Source organism: Mchenga conophoros, linkage group LG1 (assembly GCF_057382185.1).
Source record: "Mchenga conophoros isolate Kocher_MC1m ecotype Shallow Benthic linkage group LG1, M_conophoros_male_GT1.1, whole genome shotgun sequence".
NCBI lineage: Eukaryota > Metazoa > Chordata > Actinopteri > Cichliformes > Cichlidae > Mchenga > Mchenga conophoros.
In genome coordinates, this window is record NC_140526.1 from 19765602 (window position 1) to 19786711 (window position 21110).

At 40.3% G+C, this 21110-nt stretch overlaps 2 protein-coding genes across 6 annotated transcripts in view; one reads left to right on the plus strand and one right to left on the minus strand.

Moving 5' to 3' along the window:
• rnf111 (ring finger protein 111) overlaps positions 1-17844 on the plus strand; it is a 33204-nt gene extending 15360 nt beyond the window's left edge. For 3 of the 4 annotated variants that reach the window (XM_085269449.1, XM_085269463.1, XM_085269458.1), the window contains 12 exons: positions 3340-3494; positions 5327-5524; positions 5732-6108; positions 7955-8207; positions 9563-9869; positions 9946-10071; positions 10396-10504; positions 11020-11100; positions 13298-13393; positions 13684-13770; positions 14166-14269; positions 16202-17844. In XM_085269449.1, the coding sequence (XP_085125575.1) occupies positions 3340-3494; positions 5327-5524; positions 5732-6108; positions 7955-8207; positions 9563-9869; positions 9946-10071; positions 10396-10504; positions 11020-11100; positions 13298-13393; positions 13684-13770; positions 14166-14269; positions 16202-16319 (2011 nt within the window). In that variant the 3' untranslated portion in view covers positions 16320-17844. The remainder of the gene's footprint in view (positions 1-3339; positions 3495-5326; positions 5525-5731; positions 6109-7954; positions 8208-9562; positions 9870-9945; positions 10072-10395; positions 10505-11019; positions 11101-13297; positions 13394-13683; positions 13771-14165; positions 14270-16201) is intronic. The other variant, XM_085269470.1, reaches the window with a different exon arrangement.
• Positions 17845-19562: 1718 nt separating this feature from the next.
• The window catches only part of myo1ea (myosin IEa), a 49528-nt gene continuing 47980 nt past the window's right edge, over positions 19563-21110 (minus strand). For both annotated transcript variants that reach the window (XM_085269487.1, XM_085269481.1), the window contains one exon: positions 19563-21053. In XM_085269487.1, coding sequence (XP_085125613.1) covers positions 20977-21053 — 77 coding nt within the window. In that variant the 3' untranslated portion in view covers positions 19563-20976. The remainder of the gene's footprint in view (positions 21054-21110) is intronic.

Below are 21110 nucleotides of genomic sequence, written 5' to 3' on the forward strand. Positions count from 1 at the left end.
CAAGCCCTGCTCCTTGGGATCAACCCTGAGCTGAGGATGCTGGCCAATTAGACCCCAGTACAACCACCATGTACACCCCTCCCCTCACCCCCACTCCCACTCCCTCCACCCACAGATGCCACCCTCACTGCTGTGTGTTCAGTGGTGAGGAACAAGTGTTTGTTAGCAATGTGTGAAGTATGAAGTTTAATAAGCTTCCTCCTCTATTGTTGCATTGTGCAGTACGTCCCAGAGGAAGCTGATTTGGACGAGGACAGTATGAGCTAGTGGGAATCCCCCTCAGCACAAAGCGTTTGCTCTGTTACATTTAAGCAATGAAATCAAAGCCATCTCTTAATTAGTTTGTTTCTTAGTTAGCCAGTTCAAAACGTTACATATTCATCTTTAAAGTATTAAAGTAAAACATGCAGGCACTAAAAGTGAAATGAGGAATAATAATGCTTTTTATTTACTAGTTAACTTTATACAGTGCAGTAAACACTTTTGCTTTTTAAATAACATTAGTTTTCATCAGTAACACTTCCATAGGTTTAAGGTATTTGGTAGTTTGGTTATTTCACCAGCTTTCAGGGCTTACCATGAGTGTTCATTGGACTCAAGTCTGTCTTAATATTTCTTCCGGTGATCCCAGAGTGGTAAATCCTATTATTATTTTTAAAATACAAAACAAAACCTCATTCGTGACAATGACTTAACAAGGTAAAAGGAAAAAAAGATTGCAGTATTTGCTCACTTCTTTCTTTGGTGTGAGTAAGTCCATTCTTCCTATTCTACTCAGTTGTTCTAGTTTCTATTTGGTTTTGTAATCTGCTCGGACAAGATCAGGGAAATACCCTTAGAAGTCACAAGTACGTCATTTGGCTAAAACAAAGAGAAAGATTTTGGGACGTTTACAGCAAAGGCCTCCAATTCATGTGATCTCTCTCTGTTTTCTCTGTGTTAAAAGGAAAACATGAGAAATAATTTAATTTCCCCAAAAGTTAGAAAATTAGTGTGTTCCAGTAGCCAAAACATACCAGATTAAAAAAGCTTCTAGGGTTAAAACTGATGTTCAAAATGGGACTCGGTTAAAACGAAAATGCAAAAAATGAAGAGCTGAATACCATAAAATCTAAATATGAGGATGCAGGTCTTTGCATTGTGTTCTGCATACATCCTGAGCTCAAACAGATGTTGTACAAAGTGTTCCGCAGTATGTCCAGGGTGACCATTATTCATTGCCACAGCGATTTGGATGAACTCTGCATCAGCCAATAGCAGATTCCAGTCAGTGTTTATTCAAACAGCAATGACGAATTCCCTTGGCAACTAATATGGATGCATTCCAACAGTTAGCAGTTCAATATTCAGGCTGCAGAAAAGTTCCTTCATAGTAACGTGATGAGATTGCGCCACTTTTTCAGGAGGATACTCTGTATACAAAAGACTTCACACACTGATTTCTGGACTCTGCCTGTGTAAGCTTTTGGTTCTCACCATGCTTTATTTGGAGCCAGACTTGAACACATTAAGACTTAAGAGAGTGAGGTGCTAAGTTACGAGCTAATCATAGCTAGTATTGTTAGCAAGCTGTGTGCATAAACTCTGTGTTGGTATCACACAGACACATTTACCTGCTAGTTAGTGCCTGGTAAGCAGATTAAGGAAATACCAGATTTAACCAAAAACAGAGCCACTGACTCATTAAGATGGTTCTAACTCACTGTAAGCCATGCTATGTGTCAAATAATTCCATTTAAAAAATGCTTTTTCATAAAGTCACCAACACCACAAATGTGGCCCAGAGGTTCAGTTCAGTGATTTGAATTGGCCAGAGTGAAACATAGTAGACAACAAGTGGCCTCACCCCTAGATGCCATTTGCCACAAAGGGCAAATTTATCAATAGAGAGCAAATCTATTTTTGTACCAGACTGTAAACAAGTTTATTTAATGGCTGAAGCTCAGCGTTTTAACATCTGAGTCTCTGAGGATTGACTCATTTGTGAAGCCAGGCAGAAGTCAAGTTTTTGCCCCCAGTTTGCTCCTTAAAAAGGGTTAAAAAAAGGAAAAGGGTCAATCTAACAATGACTTAATCAGTAACATATTGATGTCTGATGTATATGTATCAATCAGTAGGAATCTCTGAGCTGGTCACATCAGGGTTACTGAGACTGTGCTGTTGCTTCCTTCCCTCTGCTGCTCTGTATTCCTGTTTTTAATCTCTCATTTAGCCACAGTGAAATTCCCTAGCTGCAGAGCTCCATGGCATCAAGCTTTACGGCACTCCCATTTAGTCTCTTGACTCTTGTCCCTTGAGGTCATGCCCTCCTCCCTCTGATCACCTAGATTTACAGTGCTGTGGAGGGAAATGTGGCTACTCCCTGGCCTCTCACTTGAGTCTCAGAGGCCATGGGGTAGAGCGACCGGAGCCTTGGAGAGAGAAAATTAAAAGAAAGATAAGAAAATGGGCTAAAGGTGGGGCAAGAGCAGCACAGCGTTTGACTTAATTCGAGGAAAACGAAAGGTGGTTGGAGACGATGGGAATATTTAGATGCAAGGCTGATTGCAGAACAAGTCTGCAGATTCTAAAAGTCAATTTTTGTATTGTTTTTGTTTTTTGGGGTTTTTTTATTTAGCGACTAATTTACTAAGTAAATTATTAAAGTTTCAAACAAAACAATTAGTGCAGAACAAAAAAAGAATGCAAAACTACACAACCTAATGGATGATGTTAAATATTTTACAAAGACAGGAGACTAGTTTGTCAAGTGTGGCTTATCTTAGCAGCACCAGCTGTAATTCTTTCTCTGCAGGTCCACACACGTGTGCAGACTGTGGTTCTGTGTTGCTCTGGTGGTGATATGCCACTTTACGCCACCACAGGCTGCAGATCAAAGTATAACAGAACTGCGCTGGTTGCAGGGCTTGTCATCTGTTTTACTTTCCAGCATGCTCATTTACAGCTTACTGCCACAGAGTCATAGGGGCTGTTGCTAACTAGTGGTGGATGGTTGCTTAGCAGTTAAAAGGCATTGACCATTATTTATATTAGCAGAGTACTAACATTTAAACGTATCACTGACTAGTCACACACATCCCTAGCCTACCATGCACTGTTTTAGATGCTGCAGCAAAACAAGCCATTACACAAAGTCCTTCTGTCAGATCTGCTCACTTTTACTTCCTCATCCACTTTTGCAGCAGCAGCATCTGCTGGCCTGGAAATGAACTGGTCTGGCTCTTGTAAAGCAAATGCTTCAGTGAGCTGTGAGAATAGTCCCGGTGGTCCTGAACTCCAGCATGTTGTAACAGTCTCTTTTTCTTTCTCCCCTTTTTTCAATGTGTCTATTTTCTGCAGGTCACGCTCAGTGGGGGGTCTTGGCCGAATGTGGGGTAATAGTTGCTCCCAGAATCGCCTCCAGGAGCCACGTGGACGTCACAGGCTCTCCACTGTTATCCAACCGCTGCGGCAGAATGCTGGGGAGGTGGTGGACCTCACGGTTGATGAAGATGGTAACACAGAACTCGTTTCAACAAAGCCTGGTTAAAAGATTACTAAGCGATGTTTTAACTTGGGTCTTACTGACTCAGCTAATGTACTTTTCATGCAAGCTGTGCGAGAGTTGTAGTAACTTATTTGTCACAGTCTACAACTGTGAAAGATAAAACTAAGACTAAAATATATACAAGGAAAAAACATTTAAAATTAAACTTAAAAATACTCAAAAATACTGGATTTAATTGTCAAGTTGTTACAGAACTTTAATTTAAGCCACATGCACATCTCTGGAGTGTTTTAAATTTAGATATGAGATGTAAAGTAAGCAGACAAAGATCTAATGTTGAGTGGAACCAAAAGCGATATTTTACCAAAAAACGTACAATTAGTAACAGAATTGGCTAATTATTTATTAAATTGACTTAAATTTTAGTGTCATTCTAGTTCATACTCAGCTTTGTATGGTTCTGTGACAACATTAACCTAAACCAGTAAGGTTGCATTTCTTTTCAGTGTATTCGTATCTCGCACTTTATTTTCTGTTACATTGCTTTGTATTGGTATTTGTCTCTTAGCCTGGATGTCATTCTCTGTATCAGCCTGCGCCTGTGATGGGTAGCAAAATGGTGCCTCACGCAGTATTAGAGCATTTGCATTTCTTAGGAGAAAGAGGGGAAATTAATTTGTGAATATGAAAAGCAGATGGTATTTACACACTGGAATGCTAATAAGGTCTGCTCTTCTACTTGGCTGCTAAGCCTCTGCAGACACTATGGTATGGCAGACATTACCAGTGTGCACAAATACCACAGTGTCTCCTCCACACATAATCGTGCTTGGGAATCGATAAGAAATAAGCGATTCCGATTCCATAATCGATATCAGTTATTGATTCGATTCCTTATCGATTCTCATCAAGTTCTCTCTGGCTCTGCTTTGAGAGTGGCCAAGATTTCTAAGCAGCATATCAAAGACATTGCATTCCTAGAAATTAATAGCGTGCTGTGTGGTCAAATGTTGCACGCTGGAGGTGTTTCCCCTCTTTGTTGTGATCATTATTGGGCTCATTACTCAAAAAAGTAATTATTACCTATTACACAGAACACTTGTCTTAAACGTAATGCTGTACATTACTTAATGTCTTTATCCTTGGAGTAATTAATTATTACTACTATTCGTTAACATTACTTTCACATTTTTCTATAAAATGACCTGAAACAGACCGTCTGACAATTACCAGTTAACAATATAAACCTATAGGTTCCACACACCAACACGAATCCCTATCCTAATGAGGACACACATATGATATTTCTCTTATTATTTACACAAAGCCGACAGCACAAAATAAATCGCCACAGCAGCCCAACTCCTCATCTGCTTGTTACCTGTTAAAGTACACGGTCTGGCTGCTGGGCATTCACTCAGCTTTATCATCAGTCTGTGTTCTAGCTAACTTAGCATTAGCATACTGCCTGTGGAGTTGCTTGCAAAGAGCCAAAGTTCTGTTACAAGTCTAATTCATTTGTTTCTGTAATGGATGGATTTTGCACTTTGCGCTCTCATGCTTTTGTGTAATAAAAATAAAAGTAATGTCATAACCACACTGTAGACTGTGCCACTATCTTCGTCCTCCTGCAAACTGAAATCAGCTGATTGTAGCACAAGTGAAGTCGATAAAGGGGATTGATAGGCAAGCAGGCTAACACTTCCAAGGAACTGAACTTCCCGATTCCCACCCTACTTCTGATCAATAACTCAACTGACAAAAGTCAGCTGGTTTTTATTCTGGTGACATAATCTTTTCTGATTACCATTTGATTTTGTTTTTTTTTTTAATCCACAGATCTCTCAGTTGTGCCAACAACCTCTGGCGGGATTCAGCCTCAAACAGTCAGGTCGTCCTCATCATCATCATCATCCCATCAAGCCTCTACCTCAGAGCTCAATGATGCCCCAGGCCCTTCCACTAGCTGCCCAGGTTCAACACCTGAAAGTATGCACACACAGAGGCCAAGTGGCTCTGCTCGCACAGGTCCAGAGGGTAAGACAGGACACAGCATGTTGACATTGCTGCAGCAGGCGGTTTCATTTCAACTGTTGTCTGGAGACATCTTGTGTTTAAAAAATCAATTCTTTTTAGTGGCCAATTTCTAATTAGTCTGTATTGTGTGGTCCTCTGTGATATTGTCTGCCCTGTAAAAGCATTTTTAAAAAGAAAAATAATTCTCATATATCTTTCTCTCATCAGATGACAACAGACCAGGTTTGTCAGGTACAACAGGAGAAAATGCAGGCGTGGCCATGCCTAGGCTCCCATCCTGTTGTCAGCAGCACTCACCATGCGGAGGCCCCTCCCCTGGTCACCTGCCCCTGAGCCACTCCCATCCAAGTTGCTTGCAGGCGTCGTCCCCTCAGCAGACCAGCAGCTCTCAGCACAGCCACAGCAACACTCAACACTTTCTCCATCATGCCCACCACCCAGCACCGCAGCCCCCAGGCACCATGCTTTTTCCGGAGCCGATATGCCCCGTGGTGCGACCCAGTGCTCTGCCCGCCCCCTGCGCCGGAGTCAGCAGCAGCAGCAACAGCAGTAGTAGCAGCAACGCAGCCCACTACCATGACCAAGTATGGCTGTTTGTACAATATTTATTGATTCATAGCTGTTAGCGAGGCAGTATAAGCATACGCTGATTCCACACAAACCAGGTTTTCGTGACCACTAAGGTTTATTTTCTTGCATGAAGAAATCCTGGCACCCCAGAGATATTTTAAGTGGAGCTAAGGGAAGATCAGAGCTAAGGAAAAAATAATTTCCAAATGTATATTGTCAGCAAAGAACTGCCCCAAATACTGAATCACCCTTATGTTGAAGAGCAATGATGTAGTCTGAGTAATGGGGAGTTACAGTAGTCAGGTTAGAGGCTTTTAGCTACCTTCATTGTTGCTTCATTCTTTGCCTCATTCCAGGCATTTATTGAGATTATCTGACAGGTGTTTGGAAACACAGAACAGCTGTACTCACTCTGTCATGAGGACTCGTTATATCCCTACAGTATCCATAACCTTCAGTAGAGTGCAGGGTGAATGAAGTGAGAGGATTTTTTGTTATTATTTTATTCCACGACAACTTCTGAGCCTGTTTTTGTCAAAGCTTCATGATGCATTTGGAATCAATCAGTGAATGTGATCATTAATGTTTTATTTACAGTGCTGCGAAAAACTACTTGCCCCCTTTCTGATTTGTTAGTCGTTTTGTTTCATTTTGCATATTTGTCTTGTGTCTGTTTTATGCTTCGGATCCTCAAACACATTTTAGTACTTCTCAAAAATAAGTCAATGCAGAATTTTTGTTTATCATCATTTTATGTCCATAAAATGCTTTTCAGGTGTGACCCCGTGTAAAAAACGTATTGCCCCTCAACCCTAATAACTGGTTATGCCACCATTGGCAGCAAGAATTGCAATCAAGTATTTGTGATAACTGGAAGTGAGTGTTTCACATTGGTGTGAATTTTGGCCCGTTTGTTTTAATTCAGCCACGATGGAGAGTTTTCCAGCATGAACGGCCTGTTTAAGGTCACGCCAAAGCATCTCAAGAACATATGATTTACATTTACATCTCTCAGCCTGGAAAGGGTTACAGAGACATTTTTAAGGCTTTGCGACTCAAGTAAACTACAGTGAGGGTTCACTTGAGTCCACACGTGTAGAAAATTTGGAACAGTGGTGAACCTTCCCTGGAATCAACTAGAACTGCGGGCCTCACTTGTTTCAGTTAAGGTCAGAGTTCATGATTCAGCAATAAGAAGGAGAGTTGTTAAAAAATGGCATTTATGTGAGGATTCCAAGGCAAAACCACTGCTGACCAAAAACAACACACATAATAATGATCAGAAACACACCAGCAACTCCACCTCTGAATGGCTGAAGAAACAAAAACAAAATGAAGGTTTTGGAATGGCCCACTCAAAGAGTGGACGTAAATCTGATTCAGATGTTGTGGCGTGACCTTAAACAGACTGTTCATGCACGAAAACCCTCCAGTGTGGCCGAATTAAAACAATTCTGCAAAGAAGAGCGGACCAAAGTTCCTTCACGGCGATCTGAAAGACTCTGTGCCAGTTGCTGCAAGCACTTTATGGCAATTGTTGCTGTTAAGAGTGGCACAACCAGTTATTAGATTTAGGGGGCAATTTCTTTTGCTACAAAATCACCATCTTATAAACTGCTTTTTGTATTTACTTGATTTGTCTTTGTCTTAAATGAAGTTTCATTGACATGTGTGACAAAAATGTGAAAAAAGAAGTCATTAAGGATTCAAACACTTCCTCACAGCACTGTAGTTAGAGACTGAGGGAGAAAAAGCTAAGTAGAGGTTCCTGATGGGGTTTTTTTTCACTCAGAAAGACGAGCTCAGTGTTCTGCAGATTTGGTCCCAATTCTTTCTGAAATGTCTGTCTTCCTTTCATAGCAAACTTTGCCAGTGGACCTGAGCAACAGCAGCGTTCGGAGCAGTGGAAACAGCGGGGCGAGTTTCCATGGCAGCACTTCAGCCTTTGACCCTTGCTGCCCAGGTTCCACCTCACGGCCCCCTGCTTATGTTTCCCAGCCCACCCCTGGGCCCAGTCAGCCAAGTGTGGTGGACTCATTCAACTCCCCTATGGTGGCTCAGCCCCAGCCGCAAACACAGCCCCAGCCCTGCAGACATTACATGCACCCAACTTGTGAGTACAACGCAGTACATTACATCAGACTTTTTAAACTTTTGAAAATGCATTTTGAATGTTTGCTGCTGCCTATGAAAACAGATTTGCAATGCAATAATACTAACCAATGCTCGCTCACAGACACTAGTGCTGGCTAACAGGTTAATGTGCTCAGTGCTGAGAAACTTAATTTGCTACTCAAAATTTTCCAGTATCTGGTTAGTCTGAAGCAATGCGATGAGGATTCTTGGTGGGGATGTCGTGAAAATTTAGAGTCACTGGTGCCTCTCCTTACCTTTCCCTTACTTGTCCACCCTCCCTGTTTCAGTGCAGTGTGGACAAATATTAACAAATTCAAATTCAAAACAGGAAACGGGCAAGGCCCCAAGAGGACCTATAATGGGTTTTTTCTTATTTTCTGTCATATATAATATTCTAAAATGTACTGTTAAAACAATCCTAATGCTATACCAGTCTTTTATAGTAAAGAGACAGAACCGTCAGTTCAGGGGTCGTTCTTATTCTCACCTATAGGTAGCTCTGGGTAGTGACTGAAAGAATGAGATATAAGATGTAAGCAGTGGAAATGATCTACTCCAAATTGTATGGATTTCTTTTTAGTGATAGGGTGAGGAGCTCAGATTAGAGCAGCTACTCCTCCACACAGAAAGGAGCCACTTGGTCCAGGTATTTGACCTTTCAAATGACGGAGGCCCGGGGGCAGACCAAGGAAATGCTAGAGAGATTTCATATCTCAGCTAACTTGGGAATGTCTTGGTCTCCACCCACACCACAAGAACTGGGGGAGGGCTGGGCTGAGGGAGGGCTGGGTGTCTCATCTTAGACTGCTGACCCTGCAATCTGGACCTGCTTGAGTGGCAGAAAGTGGATGGATAACTGGTGCTTGTATTAAACATAGCAAAAGTTTCGAATGGTGAGGTCAGCATGTGAACAAGTAAATCCCATGAGTCCAAGGCTCAGGCCTCACAATGTTTTAAATAGTTGACTTTAAAAAGGTTTTAGTCCCTTGGCTTGATAGGTCATAGACACGGGATGTCCTTTGCTGGTTGCGAGCGCAGTAGCTCCATAGCAACCTCGTATTCAAACTGATTTTGAGGGCGAGCCGATAAGAAAACTGTAGGGAGCTAAATATCTTGTTTTAGACAGATGAGAAGCTGAACCTTTCTGCCATACTGGGTATATATAATTTTATTTTAAAGTGATAATTTTCCATCAACTATTAGACTTGTGATTGGAGTAGGTTGGAAACGGAAGATATCTGCATTTATTTGTTCTTTTTTTTTTTTTAACACGAAGATCCTTGCATAATTTGACAGTCTTAACTTTTCCCCTTTATCTCTTGTCAAACCCAGATGGCCCTCTAACACGTTCACTGCATCATCAGTCCTCTTCCGCCTGTCCTCATTCCCATGGGAACCCCCAGCTTACACCTCAGACCCCAGCACAAGGTGAATTTCTCATTCCCCACACCTTTCATGCACCTCTGTCATCCCACCCGCCAGGCCACGCCGTGCCGCCCGCCCCTCCCCCGTCTCTGTCCACCCACCACCTCACTAATTCAAGTGCCCAGCTGGCCCAACATCTCCCTGCGGACCACCAGACCCTGCCGCACATGTATAGGATGGAGGTTCAGAGGCGCAGGATGATGCAGCACCCCACGTGAGTACCAGTGCAGGCTAAACTTACATAATTGATGGCTTTTCTTTGCTGAACATGTATTTTCCTGTCTTTCCAGACGAGCACACGAGCGTCCTCCTCCACACCCCCACAGAATGCACCCCAACTACGGCCATGGGCACCACATTCATGTGCCACAAACTATGTCTTCCCATCCTCGCCAGCCTGAGCAGAGAACAGCATGGTCAGTATCATCAGGAGTGTAATGTGTGTAATGTGTAAGTTTCATACTAGCTAATCCAGTGATTCCTAGATTTCATAACTACCAAAAAGAAAGCAAAGAAGAAACATGGAGACCCATCTCAGTGTCACAACTTATTTATTTTTTTTAGTCTTTCCTATCATGTCACAAACTGAAGTTATTTTTCTATGTTAAATAAACTGAATGCCCATGAAGTGAAGTACCCTTTAGAAACAGTATTATAGATATTTAATGTGACTGCACTTACATGATTATTTGGATTGATGTGGTTTGATGTAATAATGACTCACCGCCTTGTGTCAACAGGGAGCTCGGCATCGAAGCCGTAGCCCCGTTCCCTTCAGGGCACCTGCACTCCCACCTGCCACACTACCACCCTCCCCCAAGACTGCACCACTTCCCCATCCCCTTCATGGTGAGAAACCCTCAGCACACAGGCATCCATTAGCATACATGAAAATGAATCACTTTTATATGGAGTTTGGCTGCGATTAATGGAGTTTGCTCCTTATTTATAACATCAGTTATTTCAAGGATGGTTTAGTGAACCCATGAATAATTCATTAGCAATTAATAGTGGCTCATCAACCATTTCGAGTGCACACTCAACAAATCCAAAAAAATCCTCGACTCTCATCCTGCGCAAATATAGCCGACAGTTGTGATGTTATTATTATATTAAGGAATCTATCATCTGTGACCTTTATCATTACACATATGCAGTGCCTGCATTTTCAGAAGTTTTTAATTAATTACATTATTTTGTTGAAACTTGGCTTCAGTTTTAGAAATGGCAGCAGCACATGTTGGTTTTGTTTATTTTTAATAAAGCTAAGCTGACACAACACCCTTCATGGACCACATTACAGTGTGACTGACTGCATTCCTTGTATTTTAAGGCTAAACTTAATGAAACTTCCTCCCCTGCAGCACACTGGCATATCTGAAGTGACCTACCCGCACATTAGGTACATCTCATCTAGAATTACTGGCTTCGGAAGAAATTATGAGGTGAGTACTGTTTGTAAATGTATAAGCCTGAGGACAGTTGGGTCAAAACACGAGTACGAGTTACTGTTTCGTTCATCACGGTTGTCTGTTACTATAAATTTTAAAATGGCTTGACTCATCTCCGCATGACTCAGCATTATTGTGATCCTGTCATGGCGTCAGTGTTGGTTTGTTTTTATTGAAAATGCACGCTGGAATCGGATGAATGCTGCTGTCGCAGGAAAAAGAAGGGAGACGGTGTTTTAGTGGAAGTTTGTGCAAGGAAAGTTTTTAGCGTTTAATAAACAGTGCAGAGACAGATTAACCAAAATCAGATTCACTGAGGCCTGTTGCACATCTACATTTAGGTCCTTAAGTGTTGTAGTTTTGCCTCTTTACACCACCACAGTGGATTTTAAATCAAACGGCATCACAGTTTGTGATTGTCCCACATTTTCAGCATCTGAAAATTTGTTTTTTGATGAAATAACATAAATTTATATTCATTAGTTTTCAATTCCTGGATGAACTTGTGGACATCATCAAATGCCTTGTTGGTTAATTTGAGACAGTCTACCAGCCCTTTATTGCTGCCACCTTCAGTGTTTGTCAGGAGATAAGATGTACCACAATGTAAGGAGTGCTCTGACACGTTGATAAATATGTTTTTTTTATCTGATTAGCTTGGTAGCATTTGTCTTAATCTGAGCAGAATGTGTTGCCCTGTACTTCACAATTCTGCTGCTTTTATCAGCAGTCACATCGTTGGTAACCCGGTTCCATTGGCAGCTATATTTGCCCGTGTCATAACATTGCCTCAGGTTTGACAGATGATGTAGTTTGATCGTTACCCATAGTACAAGTTAATTTTCGTTTGTTTCGTCTTGTCCATATATATTTATATATACACGTGTACACAAGTTTTTTTCTCTCCCCAGAACTCTATAAGCAGTGTTTTCTGATCTGTTCTTCCTGTAACCAGTGGTTTGCACTTTGTTCCAAACCCTACATGTATTTATATTCATGAAAGCATCTGTTGATTATAGACGGTAATGCTATCTGTGATCTTTTGGGGTTGTTGAGGTGGTCAGAGAATTCATTCTATTTAAGACTGGACCACATTGGTGTAAGGAACTTTAGAAGTGACCAAACCAGCTGGTATAAAATTTGCTGTAATTCTTAAACGGTTCATCTAAAATGATCATAAAACCCCTCAGCTTAAAGGTTGAAGTCTACATATCAGTGGCATATTGATTGTTTGATTTTTAAAATCCAATCTTAGCAGCTAAATTACAAAAACCACTTCGTTGTGCAACAAATTATGGACCTCACTGCAGATTATTTTAGTCTGAGTTTTGCAGTGTTATCTAAAATGTTTCCCTCCTATTGAATATAAAAGGAACTCAATCCCAGTTGCCTTATTTGGCCTGAAACACCAAATAAGTACATTTGAAAAATTCACCAGTGGCGTCATGTCCACGCAATCATCACATGATTGCTCAGAAAATTCCACAAACGTTGGCATTTTTTCATATAGGAATTGTTTTCTTTCTGCTGAAGAAAACTGTACCCATCAACCACATCACCGCAAGAAAAAGGAGTGCGTCTAACTTTGGCAGGTTCATACTTGTGACATCGGGGTAGGATGTAAAGATCAATAGCGTCTTCATAACTGTAGCTGTAACGCTCGTCTTCACAACGAGCTGTAACGTTAGCTCGGTACACGTCGTCTTTGGTGGTGAATGTGGTTTAATAGAAAGAAAATAGTTCCCGTTTTGAGCTTCTCACACTGCAACCCCAACTCACAGTCTCAAAATGGTGAATTGACCTCTGAGCTCGGTGTGGCCAAATGTTCATGAGCAACCTTTAACCTGAAAAAATTGCTCCCAGAACACGTGTCTGTCAGCCGTGACGTGAAAGCTTCTTCTCACAGAGCCGTCTGCCTCAGTGAGTTGAATTTATTTGCCAAGTCACGCAATTCAACAAGCCAACAAGCACAGTGAGTGGCTCAGTAGGTAACCACAGCTGTCCTGCTGACACTGCATAAACCATTGGCTTGATTTAGAAATATTAATCTGACTTTCGATGACTACTTGGAAACCCATTTAGTCAAAGGCTTTATCTGCTTAATTGATTAATCGAACAGCTGGTAAAGCCTCTCCATGAAGAAAAATGTCAGTTTGTACAGAAAATGTCAGCTTTTTCCCCCTCCAATCAGGACCTGCTGCATTTAGAGGAGAGACTGGGGACTGTGAACCGAGGAGCCTCTCAGGGAACCATAGAGAGGTGCACTTACCCACACAAGTACAAAAAGGTGAGGACCTGTCAGAGTGTGTGTGTTGTAATAAATATATAATGTGCTTACAGATTTTGAAGCTGCTGTCTATAGTTGTGAATGTATGCTGCAGTTGCCTCTGGGACAGAGTGCGCAGTGGTCTTTTGTGCTCATTTCAAACATCTGATGTTTTGCCAGCATTTAGAAAAACACTGTAGTGTCTTTTACCAGAGATTTGCAGCTGTGACGATATCTGTTGGGGCAAAGTTTCCGTAGAGGTTTCCAAATGTATCTAAATAAGCAATCTAACACCCTGCCACCCAATACAGAAGGTGTTGGAGAGAGACATTGACCAACAGTTAACCCCTGAAGCTTGGGCATCTATTGGGAAAAATATGCACGCAGACCCAGAATCGGTGAGAAATAATGAACAAATCAATTTGGAAACATGTCTCTGCTCACATGTACAGTAGATGTTAGTGTTAGTCTTGGGGGCCAGGGAATTCGGCTAATTACTTTGATTTGAATCATTTTGATTTGATTAAAAAACATTTTTCTGTTTCAGGACAAAATGACCATTCTCTCTGTCCCCAAATCTAATGTATTGTTGTAAACATAGTTACCTCTTTATCGGAAAAATATCACTTGTTTTTTTTTTTTTTTAAATACAAACTTAATACATACTTCTAATCTTACTACAGTGTTTTAATTGAGTAGCTTGTGTTTGAATTCATAGGATTTTGTTTAACCATCTGTAATAGCAGTTGTTGATCGACACTGCTCATCAAAAACAAACGTTTCTCACAAACAGAGAAAGCTGCACGGTAAGCAAGACGAAGACGAGGGGGCAGATGAAGACACAGAGGAGAAATGCACCATCTGCCTGTCAATACTGGAGGAGGGGGAGGATGTCAGGTAAATGTCTCGCCTCCTGGGTGTTCGTCCCGCTCGCCGCGCTCGGTTTTGTGTGTTCAATTACGCTTTCAAGGGTGTGACGGAGACAGGTGGGATAGCAGGTGTAGTTTAGCCGTTTCACATTGTCTCATAGGATGTCAAAAAAAAAAAAAGACCCAGAGGCATTAAAGTAATCAGCAGAAAATCCCAAAGAGCCTTAAAATTACAAGCCTCATGGTGCTGCGTTTTGGCACTCACTCAAGTATTTCTTTTAAAGAGGATTTTCTGCCCCCTGTTGGTTTAAGAGAAACTGAAAAATTAAATGTTTTTCTGTTTTCTTTACGTGCACTACAAATTGCGAATCCCTTAATTATTGTTACTCACTAACAACATTTAGTCTTTATTCTTACATTTAAACTGTGTTTTAAAATCAGTGTTTCCCTAATTGGAGAAAGCAGATGGCAGCTCTGTTTGTAAGGAATACAGATGAAAACTTAAATATATGAATTATACGATGGACTCAAGTGTTTAAAGGCACTTTTATCCGGTCAAATCAAAAACTTCCTCATTGACAGTGTCTGACATTGTAAAATATACTTAACTCTGTTTTTTGGAGCCTATCCCCAGCTGTCGTAGGTCGAGAGGCAGGGTGCGCCCTGGACAACTGTTACAGCTGTTAGCTCACTATTTCAGCCATTTCCTGACTTCTTTCAGCTGTTGTTGTATTTAAACCCATCTCTGCATTGAGGGTACCAGCATGCAGCAGTTTCATTCATTTGAGCTGTTTTTATGCAGCTTCTACAGAATACAACTTATTCACTTTTTGAGCCATTTTAATGTTAATTTAACCTTAATGACATTTTAATGTACCAATAACTCAGCTGTATGTTTGTATAGCTTATCCACTGGATTTTGTTGGGTTAGGGTAGCCCCGGCTGGGAGTCGGTGGTTTTGATACAGCTTGTATTTTACTCACAACAGTGGTTTAAGACTTAATGTGACAGAAAACAACAATTTCAGTCTTTGATTAACTAAAGATGTTGGGTTTTGAAAGCTTTGTTTTTGGGGCCTGTTGTTAGCTGTGGATTCGGTGCACTGGTGATCATTTAAAATAGCTGAACAGTAACATAGTGCTTAGCAAGTTTATTAATATCACCACTCAGTATAACATTTATGCCAAATAAACAGAACTGTAATTACCAAAATCATTATTTCTGTTTCTGTAATGGTTAATTCACTGATATTCACATGCTCTTTAATCAAAAAGATATTTTTAATAGGCTAAATTATAATTATTGTTGTTATCCATCAAGTTAAATTTTTACAAAATGAGAAAAAATGTTTTTAAAATGTGTTATTTACTTGCATCCTGAACAGAAAAAATATTTTAGTGGTTGAATGTTTATTTCTGACTTTCAGTTATTTGAGTATAAATGCATGAATTCAGAATAATATTAATATAGTTTATAGATTTAAACAGACAGATTTCCTGGCTTTTGCACGTGACCATAAACAAAGATTTTAGTAGACAAAGTAGTGCAATCGTTTCTGTTTTTGAAATAGGTTTCGCTGTTTTCATCGGATTTTAAAAAAAACCCCAAAACTATATTTTAATTAAGCTCATGATCAGGCAGTGCTGCTGTATCATGCATGTTAATATTCCATTCAATTTTATTTATACAGTGCCGAATCACAACAAGGCACTTTATATTTTAAGGTAGACCTTACAATAATACATACAGAGAAAAACCCAACAATCATATGGCCCCCTGTGAACAAGCACTTTGGCAACAGTGGGAAGGAAAAACTTCCTTTTAACAGAAAGAAACCTCCGGCAGAACCAGGCTCAGGGAGGGGCGACGGGTTGGGGAGAAGGAAGACAAGATAGGGAAAGGGAAAGCCTGCTTAATCTATTTCTTTGTCTCACGTCTCTCTCCTCTGTTTCCCCTCCAGACGCCTACCGTGTATGCACCTCTTCCATCAGCTGTGTGTGGATCAGTGGCTCCTCACCAATAAGAAGTGCCCCATCTGCAGAGTGGACATTGAGGCGCAGTTGTCTGCTGAGAGTTGATGCTGTTTTTTTTTTCCCCCTTTTTCTTTTCTAACAACCCTTTTGTTAAAAATTTATTTTGAGATCATATTAATTTCTCTTCAGTACTGCAGTCAACCAAAGATGGCATGAATTACCCCTGCAGCAGCTCTACTGCAAGGATATTAAAAAAAAAAGACATCTGACAGAGAAAAAAATAAAAGCATTGAGCCTAGAGTGCCAGCTATCACATGTTACTACAACAGCTAGAATTCTCCATTAAGGGTTTAAGATTTTATTGTATTTATAAAGCTTTTATGTAGCTTTTTTGATCGTTTCCTCAAGTGTCATTTGCGTTCTGTTTCTCTGCATGTTTCCTCGCAATGCATTTCTTTGCACATATAACGTGGGCTCGAAACGGCCTAACAAGTTGCAGGTGAGGATAGCTGCTCTAGTAAAGATGCATTTCTGTAAACCCAATGCCTCGCTTTACTAGAATAGAATGTCAACCTCCAGTTAAGGAAAAAAAAAGAAAAACAACAAAAAACAAAACCAACATTGCAGGATTCATTTTACCAATCATTGTATCATTGATTAGTTTATGTTTAGAAGATGTGGATTGTTAGTGAGAGATGTTTTTTTTTTCCTTTCCTTTCTTTTCTTTTTTTTTTTAAGTAAATCAAGACATTCCTAACTAGGGAACTATGTTAACAGATCAGCTGCTGTATTAGTGCACACCCAGTATTTCTAGAGTGGAAATAAACTCAGATGTTCACCTCACTCCCAGAATATGCACACGCTTTGCTACGATTACACCACCCGCCCCTTCCCCCGTTTTCCAGCACCTTCATTTTGACTACAACACCGTTACCGCCACCATCCGATGTATTTTAGAGGACAAAGAAAAAAGAATGTCACCTCCCTCTCTTTGACTGTTCTTTCTAAACCGAACGATTGTCGGGATCTGCTGTGAATCTTTTCTTCATTCTGTTTGGGGTTCCTTCCTGCAGATGGGCCTGCGGACGCTAGGTTTATGTGAGGTGATCTCAGGTCGACGCACGACCCCGCAACCTGGGATCATTTTGTCAATTTGAAACTGGCAGTGGCGTTGATTTCCTGTGTGTATATGTGTGCGCGCGTGCGTGTGTGCTCAGAGGGAAATACACAGCTCAATCGGAGATGAATATTTACTGTTTATTCTCACACGTCGAACCATTTCACCCACCCTCCCTTTTTTGTCTCTCTGTAGTTGAGCAGCGGCGTCTGCTTTGGCCGCTGAGAAAAGAAAAGAAAAAAACACTAATGCTGTCGACTAACTCACTCGCATAGACTTGCACAAGAGAGAAAAGGGTAGGAGGACCGTAGTGAATATGACAGTGTGCTGAGGCCATGTATTTCCACTCTGACGAATAGTAAAAACTGAAAAATTACAATTTTGAATGGAGTGTTGAAATGCAGTACTTAAAGCAGGTAGCCATGCATTCATTGACTTAAAGGCACCAGGATCATATTCTGTGGGATTTCTATTAGTTTTAAAAAATGATATTAATAAACTTGGATAACTTAATTGTGTCGTTTCTTTGGCGTTTTTCTGATTCATCAGACATGCGAGTTTCTCACTGGCTTTCATAGTACATGCTTATCTGTCATTAAATTTGCATTGGCTTAAAGATCATGTAAAAGCTTAAATCTTTTATATTGGAGAAAAACCAACATAAAAGCACAAATTTACAGACCTGACTTCCCAAACTTCATCTTTGGGTTAAATAAATACACAAATGTACAAAAATCAGTCAGATATAGAAAATGATCACTATTACTACAGGCACATTTACTCTTTACTAATCTCATTATATATTAATCTGATGCGATAGATATAGATAGAATAGATGTGCAGTTTCCAAACTTTCCTAGTGCTTGACCTCCAGACGTTTTTGTGATATGTAATCTCAGAAAGCCTTAGATCGAGAACATGTAGATGATATCAAGTTTATTCTTTCTCGTTATTGTCATTATTTATTGTATTATTAAAAAGGACTTCTATTTTCAAATAATAAATTAATGTAAGATCATTTTAATCAATCATTTTTCTCTAATCAGTGCTGTTCTGGTTTTAATAAGTTGATATAAATAATTAGAAAGTCTGTTATGGACCAGGTGAGTGAGGTGATTCCATTTAGGAAATTGTTATTTTGTTAAAGCAAAAAGACAGAAGAAACTGAGCAAGTCTAGTCAGTTTTTCGAAATGGTCCATAGTTAAAATGAATGTGATTAAAAACTACTAGTGTCTAAAGAAGATAAACGCATTTATCACAACCGATAAAAGAAGACGTTTCTCAGATAACATAAATGTTAAAGGTCAACTATTCAAAATGTTGCAGTACCGATTGTAGCCACAAGGTGGAAATGAAACGCAGTCTTCCAGCAAAGCTGTGGCCCTGAGTGCAGCTGCACAGTGGAGGGTGTGACAGATCCTCCTCAATAAAAACAATGTAGAAGACATAAGTAGGAAATGTTCCTGCCAGCACAGATACATTTTTTTCTGTTTCAGCTGAGTAAAACTATTTCAAGGTAAAAGTCTCTTGTACCTGTAAAGCTGGGCTGAGAGACAATCTTTAGAAAACAGTCACAATTTAAACATAGATTTTGGTAAAAAATTACTGAACAGTTAAATCTGCAGCTTAGACATTTACTTTTAAAAAAGGCATACACATCACTACATTTACCCTCCAGGTCTTCATTAGGTACACCATTCAACTGCTCATTAATGCAAATATCTAATCACCAAACACACAGCAGCACCCAGTGCATTTAGGCATGTGGACAAGGCCAAGATGAGACCTGCTGACTTTCAAACTGAGCATCAGAATGAAAAATAAAAGTTATTTAAGTGACTTTGAATGTGGCGTGCATGTTGGTGACAGACGGTCCAGGTCTGAGTACCAATTTCTAAAATTTACAGAAAATACCTTGTTGACACCAGAGAATGTCTCGATGACCAGACTGCTTTGTGCTGATAGAAAGGCATCATTAAGTGAAAACTAATCAAACTAATCCAAAGTATGAAGAAAAGTATCTATGAATGTAGAAACGTCTGACCTTAAGGAGTGGGTGTCACTCCTGTCAGCTAAGAACAGGAAACTCAGCCTTCAAATCGCACAGGTTCACCAAATATTTACAGAACTGAAGATTGGAAAAACATCTGCTGTGAGATTCTGATGGCAGGGTCAGAATTTGATGTAAACAACATGAAAGCCTCTTTGACAATAAAACAAACCAAAGCAGTTAAATATGCAGTATTACATGCTTTATTAAAGGACTGATCTACTGTTGTGTATTGCACAAGGATACTTTCCACCATCTGTTCAAACTATATTTCATGATGCAGAGGTTTTATGACAGAAGTCCCAGCAGTTGTCACTGACCAGAGTATAATGTGGTTATTTTATTTGGGAAAAAAAGGAATGTGTAAGTAATGAAAGCAGTGCAAAAAGATGTGCAGAAACAGTCGAGCACAAGTTAAATAGTTTGCAGCGCCACAGGGAAAAATGGCAACAAATTCACCTAAAAGCAAATCGGTGCACTTGACGAAACAAAAATCCGTTCACCGTGATCTGTGATAGTAACCACACCGAGCGGAACAGGAAATAAAGCAGATCTGTGAGCAACAAAGGCAGATGAAAACCAGCATGTTAAAATCCTTCAGAGAAAATACAAAACAAAAAAATATTTAATTTAAATTCTAACCAGCACCAGGCATCCTCCTACATATGAACACATATACAGAATCAGATCTAAAATGCCTGTTTTTAACATTTAATGTAAACAAATTAATTACCAAAGCGACTTATTGCTATCTTGGCAACTTGTCCTTCATCAACTTGACTTACTGGCTGTGGCATGAACGATGTCTGTGTCCAAGGTAGTACCGGTGCTAATAAAGTGCTAATAGACCGCAGACAGCATGCTCAGGTTACAGTATACATGGCCTCTACTGTTAGTCTAATATACTGGTGTGCTAGAAAAGCAAAGACATAGTGATTAACCACTTTACTACACTGCCCTTTGACTGGTTTGGGTATTGCTTTGGTATTTCTAATCATTAGAAATCACAGTGTGGCGATTTAATGAATATGTGTTCCTGGAAAGTAGTTACAGTTTTGCACCAAAAATAAATATTTCCTGGTAAAACAGCAGTCACTTCATTTTTGACACGGACACATCCACGTTTGCTTCGGCAATCAAACCTTCATCTAAAACAAGCTAAACAAAACAACGTGTTGAGAGTAAAAATCACAGCCTGGTCCCACAGATTTAGCAGATTTCATTCCAGCGCTTCAAAAATGTTTTGAGCTAAAAGTCCTCAGCAAGATATAAATGACAGTAAGGAGAACACAGAAGCTATAAATACAATAAATAGTTTTGTTCAGTACTCAGAGGGACTGTGAAGGGAAAAGAAATCAGACCCTGGGGTCAAACAGTCTTCTTTGTCTTTAGAGCCTCATTTCAAGCTCGATGATCTTTTAGTCTGCTGGTGTAACCGGGAGTTACATTCGTGTACTCTAAGGCAGTAAAGTGGAGGAAGTGTCTCATTGTGCTTCTCTCTCCAACTGTAAGCTTCTAAGCTCCGCCCCTTCCTCTGAGAAGGTCAGCTGGGATGAAGCGTTCTCTCCTCCGTGTGCTGTGAAACCTGCAGCTCCTAGATCTTGGTGACGTAGTTGTTGGGGAAAAGTCCCTGCTTCCCACGAAGGCGTCCTGTCCACCACCCGGACACATCTGGCCGACAAACACGACTAAATTAGCGTCTCATGAAAAATAGATGACAAATAAGCC